The sequence below is a fragment of the Serinus canaria genome, chromosome 4, assembly GCF_022539315.1.
Source record: "Serinus canaria isolate serCan28SL12 chromosome 4, serCan2020, whole genome shotgun sequence".
NCBI classification, from domain to species: domain Eukaryota; kingdom Metazoa; phylum Chordata; class Aves; order Passeriformes; family Fringillidae; genus Serinus; species Serinus canaria.
In genome coordinates this window covers 12,955,964-12,978,716 of record NC_066317.1, presented here as the reverse complement: position 1 = coordinate 12,978,716, position 22,753 = coordinate 12,955,964, and the positions used below count along the sequence as shown (strand labels likewise).

General features: G+C 43.0%; 2 protein-coding genes across 5 annotated transcripts in view; one reads left to right on the top strand and one right to left on the bottom strand.

The window, feature by feature from the left end:
• LRBA (LPS responsive beige-like anchor protein) overlaps positions 1-22,753 on the bottom strand; it is a 367,787-nt gene that overhangs the window by 152,825 nt on the left and 192,209 nt on the right. For all 4 annotated transcript variants that reach the window (XM_030238944.2, XM_030238946.2, XM_030238947.2 and 1 more), the window contains 2 exons: positions 15,843-15,989; positions 13,099-13,235 (listed from right to left, as the gene is read on the bottom strand). In XM_030238944.2, the coding sequence (XP_030094804.2) occupies positions 13,099-13,235; positions 15,843-15,989 (284 nt within the window). The remainder of the gene's footprint in view (positions 1-13,098; positions 13,236-15,842; positions 15,990-22,753) is intronic.
• MAB21L2 (mab-21 like 2) lies at positions 8,164-9,718 on the top strand. Its single transcript, XM_009101361.4, has one exon. The coding sequence runs from the start codon at positions 8,169-8,171 to the stop codon at positions 9,246-9,248; it is 1,080 nt and encodes a 359-aa protein (XP_009099609.1). The 5' UTR covers positions 8,164-8,168; the 3' UTR covers positions 9,249-9,718.

Here is a 22,753-nt window from a genome sequence, read left to right as displayed (position 1 = left end):
AAGCAAAAAACTAAAGCAAAACATCTCAGATCTAAAGTAAAGGCTGAACTACAATCTGAAGTTTAATACAACAATTTTATACCTATATATAGACTTTTTTTTAAAGTTAATACCTGAATGCCTTGCTCCTCCTTTCTTCCAAAATAAATAAATATTAAAACCAAATGAAAATACTTTTAAAGTCTCTGATTAGTGCTCTTTTCTTATATTTTAATTTTCAATCAAAAATTATTTTATGTCTTTTTATGCCCCTGCTTCCATGGGCCTACCATACACAATGTAATCATGACTGGAAAATGCAGATAGCATGAGTGATGCAAAGAATTTATACAATTTGAACACCAAAGCTTCTTCATACCATGAAAGGACTGGCTACATCTACGAACTGTAGTGAATACTAATTTTTTGAAAAGTATTTTTTGAAACTCTGAGAAGGCTAGGAATTTTCAGTGGACTTTATTGAGTGCATACAGTTAACCACTGTAAATGTAAATACACAAACTATTCTAGTTTGTGTATTGTAATACACAAACTACAAATCCCAGGCAAGATCCAGAACAATAATTTAAGTAATGCTTTTTTACTCTACAGCTGGACCTTTTTAACTCATGCACCCTTAATACCCTTCTCTCACAAAACTGAGCAGTGCCAGACACAAACGTGAGGTCTTGGTAAATATGTGAGAGAAAAATGCTGCCACTTGGTTTTCAGCATTTAAGACTCAGTTCCAAAACTCCAGATACCCTTGCAAGCTTTACTTCTGAATGCTGACTCAATATATGCCAGCTGCTGCATTTAGGTTATTTCAAATGCACTTTTTGAAATTGGAATTGTGAAAGGAAAACGGCGGAATTTACAAAAGACATAAAACTTTTCTCATTAAAGCTTCAGATAATTTGTAACACTGCATTATTTGTTACATAGTACCAAATATACAGTGTTCTAAATAGACACAAAACAGCACAAACGCAGAGAAGACTCCTCGAAAATGAAAGCACAGAACTGCATTAAAGCCCTTTTAGATAAACAGAATGGCAGTTAGAATTAATATTGTACTCCAAACAAACTACAGAGCAAACACTAGTTAAAAATGGTAGACCTAATTGAGTCTGGATGGTTCCCTTTACAGACCTAATGCAATGATTAACTATGCATCTGGTAGCATGTCAAGTCCTTTTTGTGTGCCTATCTGATAGTGAAGTGAAAGGGCATGGACAGTGTCCAGTCCCAGCAAGCAAATCATTTGGAAGCAGTCATAGCCATAGATCAAAGATTTTTCACTCTATCCAGAGTCTATTTAAACACACCAACCCAGCCCCTTGTTGCAGACAAAACCAGTCAGAAAATAAGAAAGACTCTTTGGGATACAAAGATAATAAAGGAAGATAGAAGTAGAAAATGAAGAAAAGAAACAGACTGGCAGAACCTTGATTTCCATAGGCCAAGACAGCTGGTTTACATCCTAGTTTTATTTCAGATGGTTAAATAAAAAGAAACAATTTCCATCTCTTAGATCACCAAATATTATTCCAATTAAGCTATGCAGATGGCTTCTATACATTATTTGAGCCAATGCAGTTTCCCCTTTCCAGCAGTGGGAGATGGTACCTTAAACTATTTTGCACACAGGTTTTACCTAATTCATAAGAAAATTAAAAAGAGAGCAGCATATTAACATGGAGAAGGTATTCTGAAATCAAATATGCACAGCAAGATATAAAATAGGATTAGCTATGATTTGATTCTCTCATTAGAAGTAGCAACAAAACCCCTGCAATGGTTTTAAAAGTTATAATTTACTACTTTTATGTCAACATAGTACTTTCAAAGGATAAAAATTCAAAACGATTTTCTGTACAATGCACAGAAAAGTAGATGGTTCTAACTGTGCATTTAATTTAAATGAGGGAACAGTTAGAAGACTCTGAAACAGGACTTCCTTTAAATTAAATAAAAATTGCATGCTTTTTCTATCAGACCCAAAAGTCAAAACAAAATCCTGTTAAAATACAGGGAGGAGAGCGAGAGAGAGAGAGACTCAATATATTCTGTGCTGGTCACCACCGCTACTGAGAAGCTTGAGCCCCCTCCGTTCCCTCCTCCCACAAACCCCTTCCCCTTTATAAATTGCCCTCATAGAAGCTCACTGAAAGGTTATAACCTATACAGTGGCTGGTAAGGAGCAGAGCATTTCACACTGCTATATGTTGTACTTGAAAAAGCACCTTTTTAAGTGCACCTTGAAAAAGCACCTTTATAAGCTTATAAACAAGGAGCTTTTGCCTCTGGACCCAGAAACTGACATTTTAAAACAGTGCAACTCAGACAATTTTAGGTTAACTTATACATATCCTTTGTCTTGACAAAGCTGCATGAAGATTTTGATCTCAACAATAACTGTCTAACCAGTAAAATCACACAGGCTGTTGTTTGTTGGCATCATCATGCATATGCTGAGACTTCAACATCTAAGGCAATAAACAGAACAATCAACTGCTGCTACTGACAAAAAAAACCAAAAGCATGCAAATTAATAGTTTTTTTCATTTCCAAAACTTTTATTTTGCTTATAACATCTTTGTATTTTTTGTAATTTTCAAATAAGTGCTGATTCAGCCTCACAGCATTTTTAAGAACCAGACATTATCTCTGTAACCCACCTCATTTTTTTTCCTCAAGCAAATAAGTGTTAGCGCATTCAACTGGAGGTGAAGCTGAGAAAATTCTGGCATATAACATGTTTTCACTTCTTAGAAGTGATGTTATTAATATAATTATCAGTTATTATAAGTAAAGGCCAGCCAAACACATTAATTCTAATGGATGAAACAGCATGCACCCACACTAACTGCATCCAAACAAAAGGCCCACATGAAGTTTTAACAAGAAGATAATTTTACAAAAGCACTAGAATTGTTCTTTTTTAGAACATGTCTGATTCTCCCTGATTGCCAACTTATTAAAGATAAATTACAAAACAGTATTTAGCATTCAAACCAGTCTACAGCTAAAAGAAGTCACCATTAGTCACCATGAGAAAAGAGAAGATGCTACCTTTAATGCAACGTTCAAAGCATTAGAAAAAGTTCCTCAGTAGCAGATTGTTTATGGTTAAACACCAGATTATGAACATATTCACATTTTAAGACTGAACAGGAAAGCAGAAATAAGCTACTTAAAGGAGTAGCTGGAAGCAACCCCTCTCCTGCTAAAGAAATAAAAGCTAGGGGAGACTTAGAAACATGTGTGAATTCTTTAATTACCATAACACTCAATCTTCACAGGAAAAAAAAAAAAGGTACAAGATTTCTACAACACTTTAGGGTCATGAGATACATTAATGACACTGGTAAAAATGAAATCATCTTTACTCGGGTGTGTGCCATCAACTAACTTCATACACACAGACCTTAAAACAGATGAGCAGATAGTAAAGGCAAGCCATGACTCCCCAGAAAAAGGTACACACTGTACACCATCGAATGCAAAAGGAATTTTATCCCTCGAACCCAGAACAGCGCTGGCTGGAACTATTAACCCAGTTCTGTGGTGGAGAAACACAACATGCATTACTGAATCATTTCTTTTCAAATCCATACATTCCCTGCAGCAGTTCAAGCTTCATCAGCAGTGCAGGAATGTTTGAAAATGACAGGCAAAGGGCACTAACTCTTTTCCCATACAGTTCTTCTATAAATGGAAGCAGAGCCCTACAAAGCACTTAAAGCTGAGAATGTTTGAAGACTGATCTCCAGGAAAAAAATAACATAATGCTAGGTTCCACAAGCAGATTAATTATTCTGTTTTCTGCAAAACTGTTTCCATTAAATGAAAGGACAGAGAGGAAACCAACCTCTAGAAAATAATGGAACGCTAACTGGGTCTCATCAGCAAAGCTGCCATGAACAAAGCATATACAAACACATACATATTTCACATGCTATTCTTATAAATACTTTTCAGCCCTTTCGGGAGCACCTGCTCCTGAATTCACTTTTACCTCTTCCTCTCAGCAAAGGAGAGACAAAGGACAGGCTTGGCAGAAATCCTTTAATAGCCTTAAGTCACTTTGATTAAACTTTGATTTACCTTAAAAATTACACCTTATATCAGTAGCATGTTATATAAACTTTAAAATACACCAGTCATTATTAAAAGACTGAAAAATTTAATGTATGCCAGGTTGATAAGCTGATTAGGGAATCAAATGAAAGTATGCTATATCATAACACAGCAAAAAAACTTGCATGCTTATTGCTAAAACTCTGAGCTGCTTTCCAGTTTTTTTTTTTCTTTTGTTGTTTCAGCGGTTAACACAAATTCATAATGTTCTCTTGACAGGGAAAAAAATAAGAAAAAGAAAAAGTCTTAATGGCAGCCCTTCGCTGCTACTTTGCCATCCCGTGTGTGAAGAAAATACCGTGGCATATCCCTTGCCTACACGGCTGGATTTACACCCGCCCGAGCTCCCTGCCGTACGAGCGGGAGGGGGCAGGAGGAGCCAAGGCAAGAGCAAACACCGCACACCGCGTTCCCTTTCCAGTATCTTTTTACAGAAGCCCTCGCTAACAAAACACTATAGCTCCAGGCAGCGGCATGCTGATGTTGGCACTGCTTAAACCAAACAAACACGATGTTTAACAGTCAAATAAAATGTCTCGCAGCCTCCCTAATGAATTTGTCAAGGACCATCAGATCACCCCCGCCCCTGCCTCATTAACTCAAGTATGATGAGACGGATTATAACGAGAGAATACAGATCAATCGGTCTGAAGACTTCAAGTGGCTTTTAGCCCTGAGAGTTTCCCTCTCTGCGGCACACGCACGCACACGGTCTTTTTTAATGGAATACAGTATCTCCTGCTGCTGGAGGGGATGCCACTTCGTTTTATACACCATCAAGGAGCTGCTGATGGACTTCTACACTAACATACATAAAAGCAGAGGTGACAAGGGCTCTTCAATTATAGCCTCCTCGGATCCTGTTCCCCCTTCAATTATTCATCCCGGCGAGAGCAAATTCCGCCACAGATGAAGCTGGTCTTAATGCAGTGCGGCCACAAACGCCCAGACACGGGAGAGAAGGATTTCACGTGCATTATTTGCTGGAAGTGTTTAAGTTTATTGCTCAAATGATGTTTCTAATTAGCGTTGGGGCAATAAATTAAAGTCAGCTTTTGTTTAGCTGATTTATTATTTACTAGGGCTTCAACCTCAGGCAGGAAAATTGGTAATGAATTGTTTTAAATCTGAACACTGGTAACGCTACATCATTAGGCACCTTTTCGGGGGTGGGGGGGTGGGAAGGGAATCGCCCCCTCCTCCTTTTACCCTGAAAAAAGGAACGCCCGTGCCCCCGCCATTGCCAGGGCCGCCTGAAGGCTCCGGCAACCTCCCCTGCGCCCAGGACACGGTAACCCCTAGGCCGGGCGCTCTCTGCGGGAAGCGAGACCCCGCGGAGCCCTCCTGCCCACCTCCGCTAGGAGGGCGGGTGTGCAGAGCCCTCGCCGGCACGGAGAGCGGTGCCAGCCCGGCAGCGAGTACGCTCCGGGAGCTTTGACGGTGGCTTGTGAAAGGGACCCCCAGCCCTAACTAACTCTTCCCTTTGCCGGAGGGCAGCGGGAGGCGAGGCGTGGGACCCTGGCAGCTCCGCCGGGCCAGCCGAGCCGCGCAGAGAAGCTCCGCGCAAGCGAGCCTCCGAGCGCCCCGGCGGGCGCGGCCGCGGGGAGGGGGCAGCTCCGCAGGCACTCACCCGCGCCTCCGGGCGGAGAGCCCCGCTCCAGTCCGCGCATAGCCGGGACACCCCAGGGACCGTGAGAACAGCGGCGCCAGCACCCACTCCGCCCTCGTGGCAGCGTGCCCCTTCTCCCGCACCCCTCGGAAGCCGCTCGCCCCAGAGCCTTCCCTGGGCTCATCTCCCTCCCGACGGGGCCGGGCCCGACCGGGACACCTCACATCGCCGCCAGCTCCGGGCACCGCGGGCCGCCGGGCCAGCCTCTCCATCCCCTGGCGCAGAGTGCCCCGGCGGCAGGCAGGGAAGCAGGGAGCCGATCCTCTCGCGAAGGACGGAGCCGCACCGGCGCCGGGAACGTCTATACTTACTTCTTCCAGCGGTACGGTCGGCACCAGACATGTTTCTAATTTAAGTGCACACAGAAAACAGACGGCGGTATTTTCTTTATTAAAATCAGCCAGCTGCAGCGAAAGGAGGAGAGCGCAAGGAACGGAGCCCAACCGCTGCGAGCGGGTTACCGGGAGGCTCTGAACGGAGAAGCGCACCGAGCGTATGCACGGGTACGGCCGCGGTCCCGGTCCGGTCCCGGCGGGGGCTCCCGGGCGGCGAAAGCCGCCCCGCACCGTGGGACTGCACGGCCTAGGGGAGGGCAAAGCAGCTACGCACCCTTGCCCCGAGCACTGGAGGTGTGGAAACTGCCCTCCCTTCCATCCTAAGTTCCCGCAAGAAAAGCAGATCTGGCTCCTCCGACCTGACATCACGGAACTACGGCTTTATGTCCAAACCATTCCATATTCTTATTAATACAAACTTGCATAAAATATCGTTTTCTTTTGAATAACTCAATCCTACGTTTTAGGAGAATGAAAAGAACTTTATGACAAAAGATTTATCTAAATTAAGGTGACTGGGGGCAGTAAAACAAGGTGTGCCACGCTACTCCGGTGACGGTCTCACTTTCACTGCTACAGCCCGGCACTAAGCGAAATGAGATTTATGCCTGCGGTGAAGCCCCGCACACACCGGCACTGCCGCCGGGTCCCCTCGCAGCGAGTGGAGGGAGCAGCGAGCTCACCTCGCCCTTCACCGGCTGCCACGGCGAAATTACAGGGATTTTTTTGTTCCTCCCCCCACCACACACACACCGTGCCGGGTGGCGGGACGCCCCGAGCCTCCCTCCCGGCCGCCCTACAGCCCATCCCGGCTCCAAGCCCCGGCGCGGAGCGGACACGGGGCCACGGCCGGGGGCGGGAGCGCGGGCGCGTGTGCGCGCGCCGGGTGCCGCGATTGGCCGCGACGCTGACAGCTCGGCGGCGATTGGCGGCGCGGCCCCGCCCCGCGCCCGCGCGCGGCCCCATTCATAAACTACAGGGCCCGGCGGCAGCGCCGCGAGAGGGACGCGGGCACACGGCGCTGCAGGAGCGGAGCCAGAGGTGCGGACACTGGGAGCCTCGGCGCGCACTTCCAGGGGTGGGGAGGGGGAGGAGAACGCATCCCGGGCACGGCAGCTACGCCCTCCTCCCGCTCAGGATAAAACACAGTCTGTGCAAAGAAAACAAAAAAAAAAAAAAAAAAAAAAAAAAAGGCAGCAACTCCTCTCCATACAGTCTGTCTCACAACAATCTATGTAGAGCTGCAGGACGGGAATGAGAGATCCCAGACCAAGTGCACCCGTCTGCGCCTAAAGATAGAGACAGCCACAGAGCCGGGTTCAGCCAACGCCTCCAGCAGGAAAAGGGAAATCAACAACACCCCCTGACAGTCTGAGCGAGCGGCAGCCAAACTCATGCACATCTCTGGCGGTGCCACGGACTGAAAGAGAGAGAGTGAGAGAGAGACAGACAGACAGACAGACACAGAGTTCACTCTTCCGCTGAGGGCATTGCTCGCATTCTTCTCCTCCTCTCGTACTGTGTGCGGTTTTAAACTTCGCCGCCGACCGGCTTTTCTGCGGGAGTCTTCTGCGAGTCCTGGGGAAGTTTGTTTGTTGTTTTGGGGATTTTTTCCATGAACTATTGAAACGGCATTTTTGTCGCTGCGCGGGGGTGTGGGCGCCTGAGCGCAGAGGCAGCACAGACTTCCCTGCCCCCATCGCCATCCAAAACTTTGCGCTCCGGGAGCCCGCGGGGGCTGCCCGCCTCTCCGGCACCGGCTCCGGCATCACCAGCATCAGCACCGCCGCCGAGCCCGCACCGGCCTGCTCCTCCTCCTTCTCCTCGCCGGGGCAGCGCTGGGCTTCGCTCCTTTGTGCTTCGCCGCCCTCCCCGATTTCTTTAATTGCTCTCACTGGCGCGCCGCTGCCGCCTTCTTCCCGGAGGCGGCGGGGGTCTGAGATTTGGCTGGTGCCTTCCGCAAAGCTGCAGCCACCGCTAAAGCATTGGATCCCTCAACGTACTGCGAGAGCCCGGTGTACAGCCCGGACCTGTGCCCCAACATGATCGCCGCGCAGGCCAAGCTGGTCTACCAGCTCAACAAATACTACACGGAGCGCTGCCAGGCGCGCAAGGCGGCCATCGCCAAGACCATCCGGGAGGTGTGCAAGGTCGTGTCGGACGTGCTGAAGGAGGTGGAGGTGCAGGAGCCGCGCTTCATCAGCTCCCTAAGCGAGATCGACGCCCGCTACGAGGGGCTGGAGGTGATCTCGCCCACCGAGTTCGAGGTGGTGCTCTACCTCAACCAGATGGGCGTCTTCAACTTCGTGGACGACGGCTCCCTGCCGGGCTGCGCTGTGCTCAAGCTGAGCGACGGCCGCAAGCGCAGCATGTCCCTCTGGGTGGAGTTCATCACCGCCTCGGGCTACCTGTCCGCCCGCAAGATCCGCTCCCGCTTCCAGACGCTGGTGGCTCAGGCCGTGGACAAGTGCAGCTACCGGGACGTGGTGAAGATGATCGCGGACACGAGCGAGGTGAAGCTCCGTATCCGGGAGCGGTACGTGGTGCAGATCACGCCCGCCTTCAAGTGCACCGGGATCTGGCCGCGCAGCGCGGCGCAGTGGCCCATGCCCCACATCCCCTGGCCCGGCCCCAACCGGGTGGCGGAGGTGAAGGCGGAGGGCTTCAACTTGCTCTCCAAGGAGTGCTACTCGCTGACGGGCAAACAGAGCTCGGCCGAGAGCGACGCGTGGGTGCTGCAGTTCGGCGAGGCCGAGAACCGGCTGCTGATGGGCGGCTGCAGGAACAAGTGCCTGTCGGTGCTGAAGACGCTGCGCGACCGGCACCTGGAGCTGCCCGGGCAGCCCCTCAACAACTACCACATGAAGACGCTGCTGCTGTATGAGTGCGAGAAACACCCGCGGGAGACCGACTGGGACGAGGCGTGCCTGGGCGACCGGCTGAACGGCATCCTCCTGCAGCTCATCTCCTGCCTGCAGTGCCGGCGCTGCCCCCACTACTTCCTGCCCAACCTAGACCTCTTTCAGGGCAAACCCCACTCGGCCCTGGAAAGCGCTGCCAAACAGACCTGGAGGCTAGCCAGAGAAATCCTCACCAATCCCAAAAGCCTCGACAAGCTATAGGGTTAACACGCCCGCGCACAAAAACTCGCCCTCCGTAAACAACAACAGCGCCCAAAAAACTTTCTATTTAACGCGAACGACGACGGAAAGAGGCGGCGAAAGACTCGCGCCCCCGCCACCCCCCACCCACCTGCAGTTCGGCCTTTAAAAACTTGCCGACGGTTTTCCCGGCGTAAACTCTCACCGCCTTGCACAGAAAAAGGGAAGAGCCTCTCTCCTCCTGTCCTCCAATGTGAATTTTTCAAAGGTCACAAAAAGAAGCGATCGGACTTTTGCAACTTCAAAACGAAACCCGAAAGGTACATTTTCCAATCCATGTAAAGTCCTTTTCTTATGCTCTCTTGTTTGCCTGAATGTTGTCACCAAGTGAAAAAATTATTTAACTATATGTACAAATCTCCCTTTAAAAAAGTTTTACTGATGTTAAATGTATTTCGGTGCCAAGGTCAGATTATGTGCCCCACAACTGACTTGTTGCAAATAGTAATAAAAATATTACTTTAACTTTACACTGACTTTTTGTGAATGGTTCTTAAATTTAGGCAAATACATTCTTTCTGAACCTCAGAAGGAATATTTTTTTAAATAAACGAAACCACGAGATATAAAGAAAGGCTAAACGCAACACCTAGCCCAAGCCTTAGCTCAGCATATTGACTGATGCTTTCTAAACCTCCTTCTAGTTTCCATTAAAAAAAAAGTACATCTAAAAAAAAAAATCTTGTATATTCTGTAGTTCAGCATGTGACAACATCTGCTATATTTCTGTTACTCTAAGGTTCTGTTCTAAATCTTGCAATATGTGAAGCATCGCACAGCAGGTCGCCACAGTTTAGTCAGAATTACAGTATGCCTTTTCCTACCCTACAGTCGGGTTTTTTTCCCTTTAATTTTTTTTCCTTATGGTATTCCTTGCTTCTATTTTTCCCCAATAAAACTCGAGCGCTGCATTTTGTTGTAAAAGCCCACCGTTTGCTTTCGCTGCCAGAGCGAACGCGCTATCCATTTGACTTTGACACCAAGGAAGTATAGATCTACTCTGAATAATTAATGCGATTTAGAGCAACCGGTCGATATTTTTTTTAAACAAACATTTGGTTTTGCCCAGATTTTTAAGTACAGCATAAAATCGCACCGCAGCATAGTCAGACGGGGAGATAAGCGGGAACCCGTCAGGAAACCACCCGATCCTACACCGGTACCCGGGCGCTCTCTGCCGATCTCCTTCCCTGCCCCAGCCCCCTCTCCCAAAGCGAAGCTCTGCCTGATTCCCCGCAGCTATTTTGCTTTAAGCTTGCTCGGGACGACTGAGAAATACTGGCAGGATTTTTTTCGGGAACGCATTCCTAAGATTTAAAAACGTTAGCGTTACCCGCTCGGGTTGCCCGAAAGATTACAACGCCGGCTGCGAGCATTTCGAGCAAGTTTTCATACACTTTCGTGGGCCGGGGGGAGGAAAAAATAAAATGTCTAGTTCTTGTCCCAGAAGACTATTTTCGTTTCCTTTTGAACGGAGACGGAAAGAAATAACCATTCAAACTTGAGCTGCTTTTGCCTTTAAGTTTGAAAACGAAATCCCCGATGGCGGCAGCAGCCGGGGCGATGGAGCGGGGTGCGCGAGGCCACCCTGGCCGGCGGAGCGGGCACAGCCCGGCCCCGGCCCCGCCGCAGCGTCCGCAGCCCCTGCAGCCCCGGCTGAGCCCCACAAGTCTTTTGTGGAGCCATCTTAACGCTTTCCCCAGCGCTGATCCCGGATCACCAGGCAGAACGGGATTAGCCGTTCCTTCCCAAAACAGCCCAGAGCCCACGAATAAACTCTGATCGTATCGCTGTCGATGCTATCGCTACCTAAGGCAGGTTTTCCTTCAGGAACTTGTCACAATGTTTTCTTTTCGGTAGTTTAGACAAACATACAGGGAACTGAAATTTATCAAACAGATGAGGCCTCATTAATTAAGCAGGCCTGCGGAGCTTACAGCGGATTAGTTGTTGGGGCTTTTTTTTTCTTTTTTTTTTTCTTTTTTTTTTTTTTTCCTAAGGGGCATTTTCTACAGCACTCGTCATCGCTATCAAAGGTACATTGATTTCAGCACAGGGTGGGGCAGGGAGGTGGTAATGCTTGAAAAGATGCTGTTGGAAAGATTACATAGTTTTTAAAATTAAATTATTCAGATCTGATTTTTAGCTTCCCCCAAACCCTGAGACATTATAAAAGGTTATTTTTTTGAATTTTAAGACCTCCAGCTAAAGTGCCATTGTATGGAGAATGTAAGAGGTGTAGCCAGTATTTCATGTATCCAACCTCTCCTGTTTTAAGAACTCTAAGAAAATCTCTCAGATACAGAATAAAAGATAGGGTCAAACAAAACCAGAATGCCTGCTCACAGTTAAGAAAAAAGCCTCTACCAAATACTGGGAAGCAGGAGAAAAGGAGGCTAGCTATATGTTATATGTCAGTGTTCCCACAAAACATGTAACAGGAATGGTAAGAATTAGTAACTGTACTCAAAGCCCTGTGTGCTGAACATGAAAACCAAAAATCCAGAATAATGCAGATCTGCAAGACTTTTCTCATGCTGATACAGTATAAAGCAGAACATTTTAGATGGAAAATGCAATACAGGAACATATCAAACAAACTTTAATTTCACATTTATATTCTTTCCATCATTAAATGGGTTTTTTAGTTAAATGTGGGAGAGGATTAATGAAACATAACAGAAGGATATAAGCATATAAAAACTTTAAGCCCTATCTCAGATTTAAAATAATTTCCAATATATTTCAAAAATTCTTCAGGACCAAAAGAAAAGTTAAATTTCATTTATGATATTGCATAAAATCACAATTCTAGTTAATTGCTTATATTAAAATCTAGCTCTAACAATTTGAGAGCACTGCTTTTCGACATAAATTTTTTTCCAGATAGGATTTGATAATCCCACCTATGCCATTTTTATTACAGACAAGAGCAATTTACTCATTAGGAACAAAGAACTGAACTGGTGCTTAACACACAAGGTATTCTCTCCAAAGACAAGCAGAAAATCACAACTTCTTCCAGCAGTGTCCTTCCCAAAGAAATTACTACCCAGTTCAACGTTAGGCAGGTATTTTAAAAAATCAAGAGCCGTAACTATACTTAAACAGTAAGAATATTTACCAGTTGTGTCCTAGTTTCAAAATGTTGCTGTAACACTGCAGAAAACATTCAAGTGCAACATTATTAAGCTAATTTCATTATATGCTCCCTTTGAAATTGGAATTTTACTGAAGGTTACTAATTTTAACCAGAAGACAAACAATCAAGCAACTCAGAGCAAATAAAGTTTGCCTTATCAAGTTAGCTCAGAAACATATTTTAGAAGGGCAATTATGTTTTATGCTTAGGCACAATAAATAATAACAGGCCAAGTAAAATGTGTTAGAGTCTAATATGACAGAAGCACTGCAAACTTAGGAGTGTGGGAAGTTCCGTGCTGTTTTACACTAACATTTGCTAAAATCAGGAAAGTAAAACAAAGTATTAAGGCTAAAAGCCTCGCTGAACTTCCCTGTATTCATACAGGCCTGCGATTCAAGATGTCTTTATTTCGGACATGTCTCCCTGGAGCTTTATTCGCAGCTAGCTAATTAACATTCAAGTAGGGTTGAATTGTGGGAGGGGGAGAAAGAGGAGCAGGAAAGGAGGTGTCACCTACGTGAAGTTCAGCAACATATATGGTCAGTGGCAAAGTTATTAAAGCAGCAACACCGCAGCCCAATAGAGGTAAAGGAAGTCAAGTGAAGAATTAAAGGTCTTGGGTAATTTGTCATCATCTCCCAGACCTCAGGGTCAATGATCTCTTACCTTTGGGTCAATTTTCTTAAAACTAGGATCTTCTTCATCCACCTCAAAGTAGAGCTCAGAAAGAGTGATGGAAAGGGTGCCTTTCACTACTACGGAGGGTGCCACAAGCTGAGCTGGTGTGCTGAGGGACACTGGACCTGCCAAAGCAGGAAAACACCAACAATGTTCAAACTGAAAAGAATGCGAGTACAAATTATTCACTTCTCAGGCCAAGGACATTAAAATAAAGCAAAGAGCACAGCTCTTCCTTACAGAGCAAACCCCTTTTTGTCCCGGAAAAGAACATATGTAACAGATTTGCAGTGTCTCTGTGCTGCTGAACACTGAGGCAGCTGCAATTGCAAACTGCTGCATACATTACACAGAGCTGGCTTTAGCTTGGCAGTCTTCAGCTTTTACTCAGACACATCTTCTGTCCAAGAAACTCCAAGAATTGCACACCTTCTGTTACATGAAATACAGAGAGTGCACACATGAACACTCGAAACCTTACTGTCTGATGTGTTCTTTAGTTACTGAGAAGCTTTGATAGCATTTCACAAAGATGAACACCGCAGTCAAGGCTCAAAGTTGTCTAACGGCAAAGTGTTCCCTCACGGATGCTGGAAATCTATTGTTAAGGTTACACAATGTTATAGAGCCTAAAGTAAAATGTTTCAAAGATGCTTTTGATTCCACATTAAATATTGTTCAAGGATTCCATACAGTGTTAGTGTAGCTCGGGGACTGTGGGAGTAAACAGCTGGAGGGTTGGCTTCCAACTGAATGAATTTTTATTGGAATAATCACATCTCCACAGGGCTTATCACAGGGACAAATCAGACTACTACTGAAAACAATAGGTTCAGCATTATATAAACTAACACATATAGAATGAAAACAGGTTATGTTTGTCATCCAGCTGATTAAGAAGCAAGGAAATGAAGTTACATGGCTGCAGTATTATCTGACTTTTGTAAAACAGAGGAAGATACTAAAGTGACATAGACAATTTTGTTTTAATAAAGCATCTATAAATGAGGTACACACATTCAGGTAATCAACGTGAGAATAACTGACAAAAAATTCAGATGAATTGTCATTTCCATCGATTGTTAGAAGGGTGATGGTCCTTAATCTCACATCAATCTCAATGTGTGCCACTAGGACAAAAGAAGAGATGCTCTGCTGAGATCAGAGCAGCTTTGCCCTCTATTCCCAACGTACAAATACATTGTGTCTGCAGATGGGCATGAGATAGCTGCGGAACTGCCATGATTTCCCAAAGCTCACCCCCACAAATGGACGAAATAAGAAGCTATGTGTTCTTTTGCTGTCTCCCTCTGCCCCCTGTACATTAGCATGTAATCCAGAGGAGAAATAACATTTTTTCAATCACTCGCAGACATTCAATTACAGAGCAAGCAGACAGATGCAGAAGCTGGGGCAATCCAGGTCCTGTAGAAGACCCCTGACAATTTCCACTTTATTTCTAACCCACACCACTTTATTAGTAAGGATTACTTCTTAATCCTATTGCCATTGTCAAGATTATATAATTAAACTCCCCTTTCACCTCTATTACAGTATGAATGTATTACTCAAACCAATGAATGAATAATAGAAAGAAACATGGAAAAGGCTGTTGAGAAGGAAGCTCATGGTAGAAAGGGAAAAATAAAAGATTCATATAGTGAAATGCCTTTGCATCATTCTTCCATGACTTTATTTTACTTTACTTTTCCTATGCAGCTTTTCTTTTTCCTTATGCTGCATTTTTAACTTTGTTTTTTTTGCCTTAAAAAAAAAAAAAAAGAAAAGAGTGGAATGCTGTTCAGGGATAAGCAAAATGCCAATAAATAAATCACTTCCAGCATTTTCAGTGAATTATCATATGCATGATCCATATCAGTCTAAGACTGTACTATCAGCTTCTCAGGGAACCAGAATTATCCAATAAATGATATTTTTCTCTAAATTAAGTGTACATGGAACACCAGATGAGAAGCAAAAGAACACAGAGAAGTTTGCATTTTCCCTGTAAAACCCATGTTGCTCAAACAGCAATTGAGACACTAAACTCGCAGTCTCTGAACCAGTGGTTACTTTGGTTTTACATTTTGAACTGCACAGAAATGGACCCACTCCACTGAGATTGCAACATCAGCAAAGGTTTCATGTGATTATGTAAAATTAATTAAGTTGAATGATTTGAAGTACTATTTCTTCTTCAGGAAAAATAAAAATTAAATCTAATGAGGCCATGGTCTGTGGAGAAAGAACTTCAGTGGGGGAATGTCAAGGGGTTTATATGAATTAAATCCAGCGAGTGTACAAATCCTTTACACCCAAGTAAATAACCAGTATGTACAATTTTATAGACTTAGGAAAAAAAATTAAAGGTCTCCGGAGCCTTAAATTACAAGACAGCTTGTCTAATTGTCCCACTAAGTCTGATGATTTGAGTGGAATGAGGTTAAGAAAACAAAAGAAGCCCTTTTCAAGGCAGAGCTTGTTTTCTGTAAGGAAGGTTTTCTAGAATAGGTTATCTACTGCAGAAGCAAAAGGCAGAGAAAGAAAACACACAACTCTTCTCAAATAAACCTTCAGTATCTGAGGTGAAAAGAAAATTATCTTAATGACACAGTCAGGGGAAGTGTGTTAATTATCAGTGTGCATCCCAAATCATGATTCACTGCAGAGATGGAGAGATCAGAACTTCAACAGCGAAGAAGCTGAGGAGAAAATGAGATAGGTGACATTACCTGTCAAGTTCTCCACTTCTCTTTCCTCCATGAATGACATGATATCATCATCACCTTCCAAGAGAATCTCGCTTTCTGAGTTCTGGTTTCCTAAAATTTGACTCTTGATGGACTGCTTTCCTTTGACAAGCATATCCTCATCGGGAGCTGAAATGAGACACGGCACTGTCTGTCAGGTCTCAGTAACATAGGAGTGTAATTTTATTTTTTAAATGTAAGTTCAGGAAGAAAACTGCCTAGGACTAGCTGTAGGAAGTACCTGTCTTAATCCTCTAATGTTAGGACACATCTAGTTTTAATCCTATTAAGCCTGCTCAAAATTATCCAGTGCCCTCTGCAGCATTCAACTCTATTTCAAGTGTTTATGACAGAGGGGAAAAGGACACAGCAGACTCCCTTGCCCCGCAGCCTTCCTTGGGAAGTCGAGCTGGAGGAGGGTCCCGGCTGCCCGATGTGTCACCCTGACCCCGAAACCCACGTTCCAACCAAGGACACGGGACCGCCGCCGCGACACCACCGAGCACGGCCCTGCGAACAGGAGGCGCAGGACGGGGCCGGGAGTGGCGGGACCCGCCCGGGGCAGCGCAACAGGCGGCCCCGGCCCGCAGCCCCCGGCAGCGGGGCTGCTCCCGCCGGGAAAACCCCGGGAGTGGGGACAAGGCGGAGGGGCGCTGGAGCTGCCACCCCGCATCCCTTCCACTCCCGTCCGCGGCAAGCCGAGCTCGTGATGCAGAAAAGCCCCCCACCCCTCCATGCCGGGGGGGTGAGGCCGCGAATCTGCCCCGGGATGGCGGCCGGAGGCGGAGAACAGCCTGCACCTGCTTCCAAGGGGCACAACCATCGGTACGCCGGCCTCCAGCGGAGCATTTCTGGGCTCACGCCCGGATTTTCAGGATGGAAGGGAAGTGGCCAAGCACGCTTGGAGCCATGTTCCGCCCCGCATACGGTCACCGGACCGGTAAATGTGTCCCCGCCGTGTCCGGGCAGCGACATTCCCGCCCCGCACGGCCCCGGGAGCGCCGCGAGCCGGGGAGCGCTCCCATCGCCCCCCGACACTGCCGCCTCGAAATCTGTTTTATTTAAATCACCGGCTCAAAGCAGCAACAGAAAAAGAAAAAAAAAAATAAAAGGGTAATTAAAGAAAAAAAAAAGAGTAGAAAAAAGGAAAATAAGGACTTAATTACTCCCTCTACACCTAAGTTTTGCTGTGGTAATGCCAAAACACAGCTGTGTATGTGTCCGGTTTTTTCGTTTGTTTGGATTTTTTTAAAGTTGAAAATTAAAATACTGTTTCTTAAAAGATACACTGAGAATACCCACGGCACGGCCATGTTTGAAAAACATTCCCCAAACACATCAGGACCAACTAACTTCAACACACTGGTGACTGCTCGCTCTGATTGCTGCCACACTTGATTTGAAGTTCCACGGGCTCCCTCTAAAAATATACTAATCTGCAAACATTTACAGAAGGCAGAGACTCCCCTGTGGCAATACATGAAGTTTAAATTGTATAAGTAAATATATGCAAGTAAATTGCAAATAATAAAAACTTTTCAGTTCAGTGAAAAAGTAAAAATGAAGTCCACTCACCAGAGAGAAAAAAAAAAAAAAAAAAGAATAATAAAAAGACCAAAACCGAAACTATAAAAACCCCACCATAACAACAAGAACTACCACCAATGACCAAATACTGGTTTTGGTTTAGGCCTTGACCTTACAAAAAAACCTCAAACAACCACAACAACAAAAAGCAAACACAAACCTCCACCTCAAACCAACCAATCAAAAACAGAAATAAAAGGAAATCTAACTTGCTATACAAAACAAAATGCAATTTATACATGCTCCTTTGCCCTAGCAATAGCTGTCACTTGTAAGAAAGCCTTAAAAAATTACTGCAAAGCTTTAACTGCATTGTACAAACACAAATTTTACTTTCTTGCAAAATATGCTCATGTAAATAATGATAACTCAGATTCTGGAGTTGTTCAATGTGAGTTGAAAAACCTTCTTGTCATGGAAAATATGCAGCTGATATTTAGGAAGGTTTTCCTGTAATTAACTCCCCCTTGAGGATTTTCAGTTAGCAGCAGTAAAATTACCATCAGTGTACTAACACACACCACATGCACTCTTAGTCACTGCCCTACCAGCACTCTCTTGAAGATCAAAAAAAGTAAAATAGAACAAAATCACCTCAAGGTGAAGTCCAAGATAATAAATTATTTTCTTTCTGTTCCTTTTGAGTCTTTTTTTTTTTCTTTTAATGCAGGCAAACTATATTTGTTGTTTCAAAAACTTCATCTGCACTGTACATACTTGCCATTTTTTGCTTCCTCTACTAGAATCTGTGTTATACTGGAAATGCTGATTTCAATAGCTCTCTACCTATTCTTATTTAAGACTGAATTCAGAGCCAAGATCAAAGGTTAATACTTTTATACTTAGTACAACTTGTCTGAAATGTTACTATGTCCTTCAGTCTTTAAGAAAAAATAAAATCAGTACAGCAGCTTCCAAACCAAAGATGACTGGATAACAGAAATACTGTCCTATCTTTTTCACTTACTCAGCTTTTAATTCTTTCCCCAGCTACTGATATTCTGCTCATTCAAAACCATACATCTTATATATGCACCTTTTTCAGTAGGAGATTTTAGACCCTGAATTATTTCAGTCCATTTGTGTAAACTTTTGTCATCTCTTTGCATTTGATGCTAGCTACCAATATTTCCTGACATATGGGAAATGTGTGTTAAACACAGCTTAAACACAGGCACAGGAAGATGTCTGTCTACACACCTGCAGACACCAGATAGGGAAAGGCAATGCTACTGGAGACATCACACTCTGAAGCAGAATCTGTTTTTTCTGTACAGATGTAAATAAAGCAAATCTGCCTTTTCTGTACTGGTGTGCATAAAGCACTACATCTGCAACCAACACTCTCATGCTTACATGCATATCTGCACAGAACAGAATATATTCCACATGGATGCACCTATTCTTCTGTAGATAAATTCACTGGTGTAGGTAGGCCATGGTCTAGCTCTCTTTATATATTTCCTGGTTAGAGAGATGTATGATGGAGCATGACATCACGTGACAAACTCCAATCCCACACAAGCACAGAGTTATATTACACTGGATTTCATATTTCAGGTCACAAACCCTGTTCTGCCTTCACTAACCACTCTGCCAGGCCTGCCTATGGTGGTGTGACCAGACCCTCTGGCTCTAACCCTGCAGCTCTAAGCACAAACCCCCACACACCTTTCCAAGATCAAGATCTCCAGGCATGGCCTACATATTGCTCTGAACACAACAGTCTGCTAGCACACAACTTCTTCTTTTTTTTTTTTTCTCTCTTTTTTTTTTTCTTTTTTTTGTCACTGGTAATTATACCAGGAAAAGCAACTGAAGGAAAAGGTGCATTAGAAAAACCCCTTAGTATGTACATTTTTTTTCACAAAGGGCTCCCAGAAGCTTTCCTCTACTCTCCCAACTTCTTTAAAAACATTACAGTGGAAAAAACAAGTCATTTTCAACCCAAGTTTTTACAATATTGTCTTTCTAGCTGAGGCAAAGCAAACTAACCAGTTGACTACAATGCTGGTGATGATCACCTGCTGGTCCCTTGCAGCCACAAAGCCCTGAACTCCACCTATTGTCTCCATGGAAATGCTACAGACTGTTTTAATCCCCCATCCCCCAATTTTTAACAAACATCAATTAGAAACCCCAATAAATCACTTGTTAAAAAGCTTGATAAAGTATTTTCTAGATACTAAAGATTCCCTCACAAATACTGCATTTTGGGGTCAATTTCAAAATAGCAACAGGTTTACTCTTTTTTTTCTCCATATTTATATGATTTTGGTTCCATTTCTATATAGTAAGGTGACAGGAAGAATAGAGAAGAATTAACTCCTTCCATTCCAAACTTATTACCACAGCACCTTAACCTTTCTTTCTTTTCCCCACAATACACCATTAGACTGACTTTTATAAATAGCCAGTTTGGAAGGATCCTTTTTTTTTTTTCCTTTTCCCTTTGAAAAATTACCTAAAGCCTTTTTTTCCCAAGCAAGTTAATGTGAACTTGGGAATGGCAATTAAATTGTCAGAATTAAAAAATTTGTTTTTAACTAGAAGGTAGCCAGAAGTATAGTCATGGGGCTGGTATTGATTGTCTGAACAGAGAACATTAGTCTTCAGGTATTTATTCTGCCACCTCTGCACCAGAGGTTCTCCTTCAAATCAAATCAATCCTTGGAAAAGATTGGTTCTTGCTCCTAAGACACATAACTAGGCTGGAACAGAGCTGATTGTTGTTGTCCTCTCTTGGTTTTACTGAACAATATCTAGGCTTCCAATTGTTTCTGAATCAGTTTCACAGTTGCAAATTGTGATGATTCCTACACTGTGAGTTCTCTGGGGTGGAGAATACATCTAGTTGTATTTGTAAGACACCAAGCAGTTGATAATGTGTATCTTCTAAAAAAAGTGAGCTAAAATCCATGTTACCAAGCATGGTTACTGCTTGTATTGTTCCATTATTTATGCATTATTTTCCCCTGCCTCCCTTTTGGCAAAATCCCTTATGTCCAATTTCAGGTTTTGGTCTGTGATGTTTTGAAAAAAACTTAAATAGGCAGTAGGGAACCTTTTATACATTATCAAAAGATGCTTTTGCTTCAGAGACATATAAAATTAATTGAAATTGAATAATTAATGAAAAATTATTGATATGAAATAATAACATATGGGAGGAAATACTCTGCAAATACATAGGGATATCTACATCATGAAAGTTGGGTTCCAAAAAAATCTGAGAACAATTGGAATTTCTGATATGACTATATCAGAATATTAGGTTAATATTAGAAGTTTATAAATACAATTCAGAAAGAAATTGATCAAATGGCCACTCCAGTTGATCATTTTGATAACTGTACCTTCTAAAACTCAAGAAAAAAAATACCCAAACAAACTAAAAACAACACACCAAGAAAGTAAAATCCAAAATGAAACAGTAAAAATGCCAACTATCTTTGCTCTCCTATACATTGTATAAAGTTTACAGCTGAACTTGAATTTGTACTTCGGTCATAAATTTTATACCATGCCAGTGAAGTCCTTGCAAAAAGACAGTTGTATGTGTACACACACTCAGGCAGATAACATCTATAACTTCAGAAATCACATTAAATAATGACTCAGGGTAAACTAAAATATTCACTGGATAGATAAAAAACCCAGAAAGACTACAGATAACAAAGGCAGTATGAAAATTCAGAATAAAACAACATCAGGAAATTAAACAAAATAGAAGACTGCTAAGGATTTCAAAATCTGAATAGAAAGGCACATAGAAAACAATTATGTCTATTTAAATCATCAGAGTTAGTTACCAGCTATGCTTATTAGCTACTTCTGAAATAGGGCTACTTAATTCATTCTTCCTTTGTATTGACAAAATTGTTGTCCTATCAACTACAAACTGATAATATACCACAAGCCCTTGAAACATAGCACGGATTAGTGAAAATATCACATTAGTATGAAATATGGATAATTGCATTGTGTCTTTACTTGTGGAAGAATTAGTTACGCAAATTTAAATGGTTGCTCTAATTATTTTTCAGTAAAAATAGAGATTTTTTTTTTGAAATTTTGATAAACAGCATAAAGATTAAATATGAAAATACAACCGGAACACATTAAACTAAGGTCTATTTAACTTAAAGTACACTTTATCTTAAAAATATTAAAAGGGGGAAGGCTGCTGTTTATCCATGGAGTTTTAAACAGATAAAACTCTAATGCCCTACAGTCCGTGGTATAGGAACAACACATCATATTAAGAACAACCACCCCCAAAGAAAAAAGTGAGTTAATTAATCCTACATCTTGTTCTTCTTTCTCTAGTCAAAGATGTAGGGCTCTACAAACATTGCTTTCAGATCACTTTATTGACTATTCTCTGTGCGGTCATTTATTTCAGAGGACTGATGTCACATTTGGCATTATATCAGCTGCCCTATTGTAGACATTTTCTCCCAGAAATGGCTCTTTAAGGCGGAGTGCAAGAGGTTAAGATGCCTGACGGAAACCAACTTTATGACAGAGGTGTTCTTCTACATTAATACCACACTCTAAACAATCTAAAATTTGCGTAAACTGCATCCACCCAAACAATTTGTGTGAGCATATGTATGCATTTATGTATTCAGTAATTCACAAGCTAGTGAAGAAAAAAAAATCCCACAATTTAGATTATTTGCTCCATGACTTGTGCCTTCAAGGTGAAGGATACTCAGCTTCAATTACAAGCAAATTATTTTTAAGTACAAGACTTTTCTACCTTATAGAATAAAAGGACATAAAATTTTGTACTAAACCCCAAAGTTCACCGGCTTTGGTTGTGGTTTTGTTTGCTTTTTTATATTTTGATTTACTATAGAATTCTAAAACTGACTATTGTATCAGTTTGGTAAATACATTCCCCTCTAGAATGGAGGTAGCATCTTACATCAGACTGATCCCAGGTTATGAAATGAAGAGTGACAACTGTAAAAAAAAAGTAATCTCCTTTTTTTAAAATCATCAGGTAGAAATTATTACCATTTTGCTGCTTGAGCAATACTTTGCATGTCAGCATTTGCTACTCTTTATTCCATATCAAATTCTTGCACAAAATCTTGAGGACTTAATCAAAGGAACAGTTTAGCTTGTAGAAGTGTTATTTCTTTTATATCTGTAACAATAAACAGGTATGTGCTAATTGAAATAATTGCTGTGGATTTTGAACGGGAAAAATTCTTCTGAAGTTACTAAAGTATAAGCAGGTAATCTACACTGAAGTCCGTCCAGGGATTAATGGCAAAATTGCATCCACTTTCCTT

What these genes read in the sequence shown, in the direction of transcription:
- MAB21L2 (XM_009101361.4), top strand. Translation starts at nt 8,169, where the DNA reads ATGATCGCCGCGCAGGCCAAGCTGGTCTACCAGCTCAACAAATACTAC.